The sequence below is a fragment of the Ranitomeya imitator genome, chromosome 5 (assembly GCF_032444005.1).
Source record: "Ranitomeya imitator isolate aRanImi1 chromosome 5, aRanImi1.pri, whole genome shotgun sequence".
In the NCBI taxonomy this organism is placed as follows: domain Eukaryota; kingdom Metazoa; phylum Chordata; class Amphibia; order Anura; family Dendrobatidae; genus Ranitomeya; species Ranitomeya imitator.
Window position 1 is genome coordinate 66491945 of NC_091286.1, and position 13345 is coordinate 66505289.

The 13345-nt window shown below is 42.6% G+C and overlaps 1 protein-coding gene across 6 annotated transcripts in view; it reads right to left on the reverse strand.

Moving 5' to 3' along the window:
• The window catches only part of MACROD2 (mono-ADP ribosylhydrolase 2), a 2991260-nt gene that overhangs the window by 1176635 nt on the left and 1801280 nt on the right, over positions 1 to 13345 (reverse strand). For all 6 annotated transcript variants that reach the window (XM_069768762.1, XM_069768759.1, XM_069768757.1 and 3 more), the window contains exon 6: positions 11599 to 11720. In XM_069768762.1, coding sequence (XP_069624863.1) covers positions 11599 to 11720 — 122 coding nt within the window. The remainder of the gene's footprint in view (positions 1 to 11598; positions 11721 to 13345) is intronic.

Sequence of the window (13345 nt, forward strand, 5' to 3'; positions counted from 1 at the left end):
ATACCAACCATCTGCCTACTGCAGAAGAGGAGGAAGAGTGTGCTAAGAAAAGGTCATCATATAAAAAAAAAATAGCAAAAAAACCCCAGAAAACCTGCTTATTTCCTGCTCCTATATCCGGTGGCCATCCTCAGGAACCTCAGACTGCCAAGACGCAGAATCTGCCTGATATTATCACCTGCACTGCCTGCTACGTGAGAAAAATAAAAGGAAACCTGTTAGATAATCTGAAAACTAGGTGACAAATAATTACAAAGGAGCTTTCTTTTTCTTTTTGACTAATAAAGTGTTTAGGTAAAAAGAAGTTATCACCTATCCAGCAACTAGTTAGTGCCGCCATCAGGACATTACTGCCCTTACTGCTGCTGGGGCCTGGTGAGCAGAAGAGAGGGGGCCCGCAGCAGGCCCTCTCTCTTCTGCTCACCAGGCCCCAGCGGCAAGATCCTGCCGCTTCAGTAACTGATTGTGCGTCCTCAGATGCACGTTCAATTAAAATCTGTCGCCGTCCAGGAGATTACTCCTGCATGGCAGCAGTTAACAGCTGCCAGCCAATTACAGGCTGTCAGCTGATGTCAGCGCGCACGTCGCCAAGAATGACAGTACGTTCATCAGATGAATCTAGCAGGGGACACCGCTGGACCTTGATCAGGTAAGGAGAAAGGTTTTTTTGTCAAGCAGCCCTATTGGGGTGCATTATACTTTTATGGGGCTGCATTATACTAGTATGGGAATGCATTATACCTCTGTAGCATTGCATTGTACTCCTATTGGGGTGCATTATACTACTTTGGGAGTGCATTATACTACTATGGGGGTGCAGAGAGACAATAAGACACAGAGAGCTTAAATATCTTTATAATGGTATGGATTGACCTAAAAAATGGTGTATCTAAATATTAAAGACTTGCTATGTCAAAAAGTGCTAAATTATCTTTAAGGCCTGGCTATTCACTGCCTGCGTTGAGAAACACGTGATGGTGTTTCCGCAGCTCCTCTACATGCATTTGCATATTTGGGGGCAGTGTTCTAGATCACTGCGTTGAGAAACACGTGATGGTGTCTCCGCGGTGTTGAATGTTTTGGCCTCCACGAGGTCAATCATCCGTGCCTTTATAGACTTTCTACTAGGCACTGCTCCTGATAGCCAGTTTCCTACTCAACACTGATGAGGGGCAAAAATCTTGAAACAGCTGTCTGTGGATGGATACCATGCTTGGCATAGGTGGTTTTCCTTTATTGAATGTTTTCCCTTATTGGATGCTGCCCTTCCCTTGGTTGTTCCTTCGCGGGGAAAGGCCTGGCTATTCACTGCCTGCGTTGAGAAACACGTGATGGTGTCTCCGCGGTGTTGGATGTTTTGGCCTCCACGAGGTCAATCATCCGTGCCTTTATAGACTTTCTACTAGGCACTGCTCCTGATAGCCAGTTTCCTACTCCACACTGATGAGGGGCAAAAACCCCGAAACAGCTGTCTGTGGATGGATACCATGCTTGGCATAGGTGGTTTTCTTTTATTGGATGTTTTCCTTTATTGGATGCTGCCCTTCCCTTGGTTGTTCCTTCCCGGGGAAAGGCCTGGCTATTCACTGCCTGCGTTGAGAAACACGTGATGGTGTCTCCGCAGCTCCTCTACATGCATTTGCATATTTGGGGGCAGTGTTCTGGATCACTGCGTTGAGAAACACGTGATGGTGTCTCCGTGGTGTTGGATGTTTTGGCCTCCACGAGGTCAATCATCCATGCCTTTATAGACTTTCTACTAGGCACTGCTCCTGATAGCCAGTTTCCTACTCCACACTGATGAGGGGCAAAGACCCCGAAACAGCTGTCTGTGGATGGATACCATGCTTGGCATAGGTGGTTTTCCTTTATTGGATGTTTTCCTTTATTGGACGCTGCCCTTTCCTTCGTTGTTCCTTCCCGGGGAAAGGCCTGGCTATTCACTGCCTGCGTTGAGAAACACGTGATGGTGTCTCCGCAGCTCCTCTACATGCATTTGCATATTTGGGGGCAGTGTTCTGGATCACTGCGTTGAGAAACACGTGATGGTGTCTCCGCGGTGTTGGATGTTTTGGCCTCCACGAGGTCAATCATCTGTGCCTTTATAGACATGGGGCGAGCGTCCTAGGTGGAAACGGAATGTGGATCCACTGGACCACAAAAGGGAACCTGGACCTACCCAGACTAGGGAAGGGCAGTGAGCAGGTCTGTGGCAGCTTAGCTTGTGGACAAGATGGAGACATGCAGAACCATATAACACCACACAACTTCAGGTATGAAGAAAGATAAAGTTCACTCAAACAAAATCACAGTACATAAACAGAACATAACTTTGCCAGGCTCCTGATTCCACACATCAAGAAAGTGTACATGTCTCAAGGAAACAGATGAAGGCAGGATGAAATCATGGTTTGATGCAGTCCAGGGTCATATGGCATGAGCATACTAGGACAGCCTCTCTCAAGCCTCAGGCGTAGCACAGGCTCAGCAAGAGTACATCAGACACCGACATCAGATAGACTTCAACCGATGGCAGGGGTCATCACGAGTTGATGCAGTCCAGGGTCATCTGGCACAGGCATACTAGGACAGCCTCTCTCTCAAGCCTCAGGCATAGCACAGGCATAGCAGGAGAACATCAGACACCGACCCAGGACAAACGTCATCACAGGGTGGACCCTAAGGAACCATAGGGACACAGGCTGGACATCAGGACATCTGGACACAGGCTGGATATCAGGACATCTGGACACAGGCTGGACATCAGGACATCAGACACAAGCAGGACATCAGGACACAGACTGGTCATCGGGACACTGGCGTGGTGGCCCAGGTCATCGGCTGGGACACGGATGGTGCAGAACAAGGCAGCGGTGGTTGGGCTCCGGGAATCAGACAGCGGTCCCCGGTCTCCGGACATCAGACCTAGGAAGGAACTCAAGCGAAATGGTGCAAGCACCGCCGGAGTGGACCAGGGCCGGAAGGAGTTAGCACCGCATAGCAGGCTGAGCACAGCATAGTAAACGCTCAGCAAAAACACCGGACTCAATCTTTAAAAGACGAACCCAGGTTAGTTCACAGTTACTGGTTACAGGGTTCCAGACACAGAGGGACTTCAGGAAAATAACTCAGAGGATCAAGGGTTCAGATTTAAGAATGTAGCCCTCAGGAAGGCAGGAAACAAAACACAACAGAAATAGGCCTGGATTAGCATTCTCCAGGAAAGGTGGATCTGGGTACTCAGCCCCCAGAGCAGGTGGAAGAACAGGTATCAGCTTTCCCAGAACTTAGCGCAGGAAGAACAGGAGCTGAACACCCCACACACATGGCAAGACTCAGAAACTTAATGCGATGCTCTGGCAATGCCTAACAGGAAAGAGGGAGTTTATATAGAAGCTGCCCCTCAGCAATAGGCTGGGGAAAGCAACTCAGATGCACACACTAACCCTAATAAAAGCAGGGAAGGTGTGGCTGCGCACACCCTAAGGCCGGTCACACTAGAGAGAAATACGGACGAGTGAGGTGCGCAAAAACAAAGCATTGCACTCAGACCAATGTTTTTCTATGGGGCAGCTTCCATCAACCGTATATTTCTTGGCTGTATTTAATGGGCTGAGAAAATCGCACCATGCTGCGATTGCCAGCGTACTCCTCCAAAAATACGCCAATGCAAGTCTACGGTTTTAGCCGGGGGGGGGGCAATAACCATGGTCCCTTTCTAGGCTATTAATATCTGCCCTCAGTTACTGGCTTTCCCACTGTGGCAGAGATAATTATGCGGGACCTCACGCTAGTTTTTTCCATGATTTAACCCTTTATTTTAACACCTAGAGCTCCCAAATTTTGCGCACACTCTACTAACTTTATTAGTGAGGGATATGTAAAAATATAACGGATATGAAATTATATATATATATATATATATATATAATTTCATATCCGTTATATAACGGATATATAATTTCATATCCGTTATATTTTTACATATCCCTCACTAATAAAGTTAGTAGAGTGTGCGCAAAATTTGGGAGCTCTAGGTGTTAAAATAAAGGGTTAAATCATGGAAAAAACTAGCGTGAGGTCCCGCATAATTATCTCTGCCACAGTGGGAAAGCCAGTAACTGAGGGCAGATATTAATAGCCTAGAAAGGGACCATGGTTATTGCCCCCCCCGGCTAAAAACATCTGCCCCCAGCCACCCCAGAAAAGGGGCATCTGTAAGATGCGCCTATTCTGGCACTTAGCCTCTCTCTTCCCACTCCCATGTAGTGGTGGGATATGGGGTAATAAAGGGTTAATGTCACCTTGCTATTGTAAGGTGACATTAAGCCTGGTTAATAATGGAGAGGTGTCAATAAGAGACCTATCCATTATTAATCCAATAGCAGGAAAGTATTCTTAATGCATGTGTATATTTTTAACAAAGTATTTTAATGAAATAAACACACAGGGTTTTAATATCTTTACTGTATGCTCAATCAAAAGCGAAGCCCTCGTTCATCTGAAAAAAAAAGTAAAATAAAAAAGCAACAATATCTCATACCTGTCCGTCGTACAGTCAAGTCCCATGCTGTAAATCCATCTGAAGGGGTTAAATACAATTTAAAAACTAATGCAGCCGTTCCCGGCTGTAAAAGATTGGGGAATGAATGAAATTGAAAGTAATGTAGCTTCGGTGACTAGCGGTGCCGTCACCAAAGCTGTGCCCCCCGGTGGCATAAACTCATTTGAACTGTAGCATGAGAAAATATTCAGAAACTTTCCCAGTCACAGTTTATAGTGAAACAAGGTTTCGTTGTATGGACTGGAAAAATCTTTAGGATATCACTGTATTAATACCCAATGGACATTCTATATCAAATTTGGACTATCGTATTAGTTAGCTAGTTATATATGATGTTATGTTTTGTACATTTGGGGACCCCTTGAAATTTGGATTATTATTAACATAATAGATTGCCTTGTGCAGGCATGTACTACGGAGGACAGAGAATGAACTTCAATCCAATATTGCAGCCAGCATGCAGCCAGCGGGTAAGGAAAGGGTTAATCAAACACCCAAAAACCCCGCCCCTATGGCTGAAAATTGTTCCCTCCAAATTCAGGTGACAGAGTCCCTTTAAATCTTTTTATATTTAGGTAGATCAGACTGTGGCGATACCACATGTATTTTTTTTTCTTAATTCTGAATTTTAATGGGGGCTTTTATTTTTTATTTTTTTATATTTTAGTACTTTTTTTTTAACTTTTCACTGTACTGGATAGACTTGAAGCTGTGATCACTTGATCGCTTTGTGCTATGTACTGCAATGCCACAGCATCACTCCATAAAGTAAAAATCACGGCCTCCTTTGAAGCACATCCATAGGCTCGGTTTCAAATGAGCTCCACAATGACAAGCACGGTGATCTTCAGCAGACCCCGGCTGTCATGGTGACCCACGATCACATTATGATTGCGCCAATGGGTGCATGGAATGACGCGCCCCTTGACAGCTCATGTTAAATGCCGCTGCCAGAGTTTGACGGTGGCATTTTGCAGGCTAACAAGTCACACCCGCTTCAGACTTACACCATACATGTATGGTGCATTTCATGAAGGCGTTAAAGGGGCTGTCCAGCTATAATAAGAAAAGTCACAACTTAAAATGACACGATAATGTAGCATAGACCACTGCTTAAATGGATTACGCACATACCTTAGCATCACCACTAAGCCAAAAACAGGATTTCACCACTTTTCCCTGAAACCAGACAACCCATTTCAAGTTATTGCATCATCGGAGATGTGCTGCTGATAGTGATGAATGTTTTACTAGTATAAACTATACGATCACCCAATGAGTGAGTGTTTTGCACGTTCAACAGGTTATCACCGGCACATTCACACACGCTGATAATCGGGAATGAGCGTTCACTCATTCGCCAATTTCAGATTGATCAGATCTGCAATTACTGTTGATTAATCCTTTGACTCAACTCATTAGGAGACTGGCACTCGTTCAGTTACCTGCCATTTCATCCCTTTAATCCTGTGTTGTCACCATAATGTTTTCTCAGAAAATAATTATTACGAAAGAACAGTGCGATCGATACAAATATCTATCAAACTTTACTAATAAGAGGACAAATTGCCTTTGAACTCTTATCTTCTTGTTACTTCTAGTACTATTATATTGCTCTACATCATTTTAGCTGCCTTGGTTTGAGATGATCCTGCGTTGAGTGAATTTCTTTACATTTTCACCATTAGAACTCGGTTTTCAGCGGTTTGCTATTTTTTAGGTTATATTGTTAATAGGCTTTTTTTATAATTAGTACATAATATGAAAATAAAGTGCAAGCACTCAAAAATAATTAACTATGGATACACAGGAAAAATTATAGACTGGACTTCGCCAACACAAAAGCTCACCCCACTACTGATAGATCTTCCAGACTAAGCAGTGAGGTCCATTCAATGGCATGGCAAATGACTACAGCTAAAAAAAAAGCCAGACGTAACCTTGCAGTGTTCAGGGTCAGCTGCCACGTTTAGTTGATCTAAAGTCTCTAGTTTGACTTTTAGGAACAAAAAGATCATTACATCACCAGGTCAAAATTCTGTCAGGTTTACAAGTTATCCCCATTTTCAAATTCATTTTTGCAACTTGATGCTGGTGGCCTGATATTTACCTCAGAACGACCCCGATAAATGGTAATAAACGTGCAGACATGAATAGGGTCAGAGGCAGGCCCAAGTGTTACTACATACTGCTCACAATAAAGCTTGGAGTTCATAGGAGGAGATAAAGGTCAAGTAAAAGTAATAAAGTCCCCTTTGGCCATACATATGGCTGACAACATCTGGCTATTTGACCTCAACCCTATGACACAATTTTTTTGAAATGCCCTATAATGATTCTCTCAATGGGAGATGTTATGGTCGGTTTCATTCCGTAGATTATGTGCACACAAAGTTTTATTCACAAAGGCGAAACCATAGAGTTTTTCTAGAGGACGATGCTTCAGAAAACGTTGTTTTTCTTTGGTGTTTTATAATTCTGACGCCTTTTGATGTTTCTTAATGCCTAGTTTTTCTTTTCTGAGTTTTCACAGCGTGTTTTGGGCATCTTTTCGGGTGTTTTCCCAGAAATTTTCTTATCTCCATTCAATAATGAAGAAACAGTTAGTGGTTTTTGAAGCAAAAACAGTGGCAAAAAGCTGAAAAAGACACCACAGCATCTTTTAAGCCTTTCCCATTGACTTGCATTGTAAAGTATAAAGGGTCTTCAGAAAAGAAAGCCAGTGAGGAATGGTCGGCCCATTTCTTTTAACTCCTTGGCATCTTTGGAAACCTGAAGCTGTTACCAAAAGACTGGACATATAAAAAGCAAGTTGATTTTACGTAGAAATGACTGTGTAATCTTTGAGCAGGTTTTTTACGCTTTTTCAGGTGGGTTTCGTAACGGACCTGCCTGTAAAAAAAAAAAACATTGTGTGCACATAGCCATACCTAACAAAATTTTGAGGTAGTTTAATAGGCGCATATAAGGCATTTGTGGTAAGTCAACATGGGGGTCACATTTTTTTGTGGCTGAAATGGTTATATTCCCGATACATGAATTCCATCGTTCAGATTGACTACTTGTTTCCGATCTTCTGAAAGGGCCAATTATTCTGAAATGACTCTCTAGATATATTTTTTAACTGTATGTACACCACGTATTTACCAGATAAATGGTCGTAATTCAATATAATATTATCATAACACATTTTTTTCCCTTTTATGTCCCTACGCCCCTTTTGTTGACTGAGAATATTGGGTCCACATAATAGAGGAGGGCATTGTACACAATAAACCATTTAAATTCGCTAGCACAGACTATAATAAGAAGTGCAGCATATACCAGATATTATACATGAGAACATTTCATTATGCGGCGTAAACAAGGCTTGAAAGCAGTTTCATTTGTCATTCCGCCATAAGAACCTGTAGTTTTCCCTTCCGTAAAAAGCTTCTTATTTCTACATTGCAAATGTGCTATTGTGTGCACGATCCTAATGGTATAAGAAAAAAAAAAATAAGGAAAGAAAACAGGTAGGGAAACAAGCAGGAAATTGTGGTTTCTTTCTTTATCCATTGAATGAAATATTGAGTTAGCGCTGTTACTCGCAGGAAGGCTCCTTTTAAAACAGAGCCTATTGATTGTTGTGAACTGCAGACAAAAAGCAAGTCATTAAAGGCAAACAGCATTTAAGAATTTCAGGCTGGGATTCATTACTATGGCAACACTGTGAACGGTATCAGAACAGAATAATCACGTAACCATTTCACAGGGAAAACCCTCATAATGACCCAAGACTCCGGACAGACACAAAACTAGAAATAGTACAGACGTTCTCAAGACCCTCAGTCCCTAGTTTCAGGTACTAAACTACATAAGCTGTTTCATTGTAGCATAGATCTTCCATTTTCACCAGCAATAGTGTATCGCCCATAATATACTGTAAAGCGCGATAGGGTCACATGACCGTTTTTCTCTCATCCGCTCTCATTATGCAAATCACACTGTGATCAACTCTGATCAGAGTGTGATATGATTTTCTCGCATGTGGAGAATAAAAATAAAAAAATCTTCTCTATTTAGTCAGTTTGTGAAAATCAGTCCGATAAATATTACTGCACAGGTGCAGCCGATGCCATCTTGATGGAGACAAATTTTTTTAACTAGCAAAATGGCACCGGCAATAGCCAGTGCTATTTTGAGGAAGTTTTTTTTTTCTAAAGAAATTTATATGACTAAACAAAATAAAAATATGGATATTATAGCTCTGATTATGCTACAGCGCAGGAGCCGACACCTGCCTGGTGAATGTTATTTTTTTTTTTTTTCAAAACAATAAGATATTCAGCATGTAAAATAGGGGGCAGGTCATTGAGGGATCAGTGACCTGTCAGAAACCACACAGATGAATATGTAAGCAGAGCACCACATGAAGACCCCCACTCAGGCCGCCACGGAGCACCAGAATCTCACTAACTGAAAATAAAGATTAAACAATAACCACAAGACAGATTTCATCAAATAACACTGTCTGTAGGTTACTCGGCACAATCTTGCATTTTTCCCCCTTAAATTTATTTTGCTTCCAGTCTTCAAGAGATCACAAAGCATAATAAGGAAGAAATGCATGAAAACTGCCAAACTGGAATTTCGAAAGAATCAATCATTACTACCGCAATTGTAAGAGACTTCTGTGTCACTCAGAGCAGTTGAACTTTATTATTTTATTGTTTTTATTTTTTACAGGAGCCTCCCATTTATATGTGTTAGGAGAACTGGCAAGTGTGGATAATGTACACAGACAAAATTAGGCTGCATTTACACATCGGTGTGAAATGTCTGTGTCCTGTTCGATATTTTTCTCCAACAGTACATCAACCCATAGAGTTTCATAGCTCTATCTATTCACATATGCTGGAAAATCCTAGATGCAAGAGACTCAGAGCAGGTCTTGTTTTAGGCTAAGTTCACATGTTCAGTATTTGATCAGTATGTTACAACAGTATTTGTAAGCCAAATTCAGGAGTGAAAAAAATCACAGGAAAAGTATAACAGAAACACGTCACCACATCTGTATTTTTCACCCACTCTTGGTTTTGGCTTACAAATACTGATGTGAGGTACTGACCAAATACTCAAAGTGTGCACATGGACTTAATCCACGTTTGCGGATTAGACTCTGCCACGTATAAGTCAACAGGAATCCATAAAACAAAGTTGCACTATTCAGATACATGCAGATTATTCATTACCTGAATTCAAAAATTGACCTATGCTTCTATATAATAAACTTGGTAGATTGCTAAATGAATGAGCACATGTTGCCTTTATCTGTGCATTGTGAATCAAGTGTTTGGTGCCCAGTACTACTCATACAGTACAGCTCATAGAATCCCACGGATTACAGTATCATCTCTACGCTGATGACACACAGATCTACCCCTCTGGACCTGACCTCACTTCCTTACTGACCAAAATCCCACAATGTCTGTCTGCTATTTCAGCTTTCTTTTCTATTTGCTTTCTAAAACTGAACATGGACAAAACAGTTCATCATCTTTCCCCGTCTCACTCTGTCCCTCCACGAGACCTATCTATCAATGTCAATGGCTGCTCACTTTCCCCAGTCCCTCACGCTCGCTGCCTCGGGGTGATCCTTGACTCTGCCCTCTCCCTTCAAGCCACATGTTCAAGCCCTTGCCTCCAACTGCAGTCTAAAACTCAAAAATATTTCCCGGATCCGTGCATTCCTTGACCATGAAACCACAAAAACACTAGTGCATGCCCTTATCTCCCACCTCAACTACTGCAACCTCCTACTCTCTGGCCTCTCCTCTAGCACTCTGACACCTCTCCAATCCATCCTAAACTCTGCTGCCCAACTAATCCACCTGTCTCCCTGTTATTCCCCAGCCTCTCCTCTCTGCCAAGCCCTTCACTGGCTTCCTATTGTCCAGAGGCTCCAGTTCAAAACCCTAAATATGACATACAAAGCCATTCGCAACCTGTCTCCTCCATACATCTGTGAAATAGTATCCCAGTACTTATCCACATGCAACCTCCTATCCTCTCAAGATCTCCTTCTCTACTCCCCTCTTATCTCTTCTTCCCACAACTGCATACAAGACTTCTCCCGTGCTTCTCCCATACTCTGGAACTCTTTACCCCAACACATCATACTCTCGCTTACCATGGAAACCTTCAAAAATAACCTGAAGACCTACCTCTTCCGACAAGCCTACACCCTGCACTGATCCTTAGCCTTCTGAACAGCCACACGACCAGCTATACCCTCTCCTGGGGTATCCTCACCCATCCCTTTTGTAGACTCTGAGCCCTCGCGGGCAGGGTCCTCTCTCCCTCTGTACTTGTGTGAGCCTTGTTTTGCTCATGTTTATTGTACTTGTCTATATTTGCCTCTTCCATGTGTAAAGCGCCATGGAATAAATGGCACTATAAAAATGTATAATAATATATGGGGTCATTGGGAGATTCACCTGTTTTCTTATTTGCCAGTCTGAATCTGGATACCCTGGTAGTTACACCCATGCTTAACTTGCAAATTGAAGGAAATGTAGCTAATGTAATTAAATTCTGTGTTGCCTAATCAGTTCATCCTAGAAGCTCATTTACCTATTTCCATCACTAAGTAATCTAACAAGAGAAGATAATGTCTCCTACTAGAGCTCCATAAGATTTGTCGAAAACTTTTCAACTGTGGAGTTGACTGGAAAACATGAAATACACACATCAAGTAGTTGGATAAGTGTACTCTCCATTTTTATATTTCACTGGTCAGGGTCAGACTCTGGAAGACAAGGCATCAACAACAGGCCACCACACCGATCATTAGGATTAAAAACAATCTTTAACGTAAGTTCTTTACTTACTTTCTACTGATAAGCTGCTAGGGATGGTTGACAACTGATATACCCCCATAACAAAAAACTTGGTAAAGATGGTTGCCCATCTATCATAAGTAGTAATCTTTGCATATTTAGCAAATACGATAACAATAGGTTATAAACTAGTAAAATCAGGTGTGAACTTACTATTGATCTGATGTTGTTCTCTTTGACCAGTGCAAGAGATGACTCGTAGCACTTTGCGAGGTTCTCTTTGTGGAAGTCACTTAATTGTCCTCTTGCTATAGGCCCAACAGTGTGAATAACATCTGGGGAAAAAAAGGTAGATCAGGTTAATTACATGCAAACACTAGTGTTTCTTTTTATCACAAAGATTTCTGCTTGCAGTCAATGACCAATTCTCATAGAAATACTTGATGGTTTACCATTCATCAGTCTAGATTATACAGTTTGACCCAAGTACATCTAGGACCAATCCTCCCTGCCCAGAATCCAGAATCTGAGTGCAGCACCCCAGGGTCCTGGTCGTTGCAGTAATGTCATTCTCCTCTAGGGGGGAGTGATGTTACGTTTGGAGGCAGTGAAGGAGAACTCTTTGTCAGGTAACACAATGCATGCAACATGTTCACACTCCAGACCAGAAGGGGGAGCTCAAAGCCTGTTTAAGGTGAACTCCCCTGTAAGAACTTCCTGATCTGGAGGGAAAGGGTTCAGTTCCTGTCAGGAAGACAGAGGGAGAGGAGCTCTGTGGCATGAAGTGCTGCAGCTCCCAGGAAAGAGACATAGAAAGCATCCATCCATCCATCTGGGGGACAGAGAGAGACATAACATCTAGAACATCTACAACAGTTGTGAGGACCTTATGAGAAGCTTAGTAGTAAGGTACTACAACACCCAGGCGCTAGAGGAAGGCCTCGGATTTCCACCTGGATAAGGGGACTCTGGATTTGCCTCCAAACCGGCTGGACTCTGCCTGCCCTGTGATCTGGTGCTCTGGACTGTGGATGCTGAAGCCTTCAGTAAAAAGGTGAAGACACTGCAACCTTGTGTCCTCGCTCTTAACTGCGCCTCACACCATTCACCATCCTACACACTGGGAAGCCCTGGGAACACACTTCACCTGTGGGAAGGTATAACATCTAGCTGCCATAACATCACCCCAGCGGACCCCTAAGCAGCGTCGGTCACCCTGACCGAATACCACAGGTGGCATCACAAACATATCCCTTTAAAGACCTTTCCCTTTTATTAACGGACCTCCCGAGGGCCACGGACCGGGACAGCCACCATGACATCGCCCTTGAGAACTGAAGGGCCCGGTACCGAGTTCCCCTAGCCCTTGGGGGCGCTCCATGAGCACTGATGTTTAGAAACTGGTGTATTAGTAAGTTGCAGAGTCTTATTACTTTATGCTGTAATTATATATATATATATATATATATATATATATATACACAGTATATATACGGATAATTCTCTGGGGAGTCTGGCTTGGCAATCACCTAATAATTTACGAACTGCAGGTGAAATGAGGTATTGCAGAAAACTGGCAATAATCAACAGATTTCCTATGCTCCAAGTACCATAAAACCATTTGAATAATGGTCACAAAACATGATGGGAAGGAACTAGCTTTAAAGGGAATCTGTCAGCATGATTTCACACTCCATTGTCCATGGACATTATATTTATATTATTATATTTAGCTCTTTCCAAGGCAAATGCAGCATCTTTACATGGCCAGTCTGTTTATCCGTTACAGAGAAATCAGTGTTTTAATTGATATGCAAATGAGGCTGGAAACTCATTTCTAGATCTGAAGCTTCTATCACTTCAGCTGTATTCCCTGCTTGGCACTACCTTATCCTGCTTATATGAGGATCCCTTTGCCTGAAGTCACACAGCATAGAAGCTGTCAGTGAAGCTGGAGTAG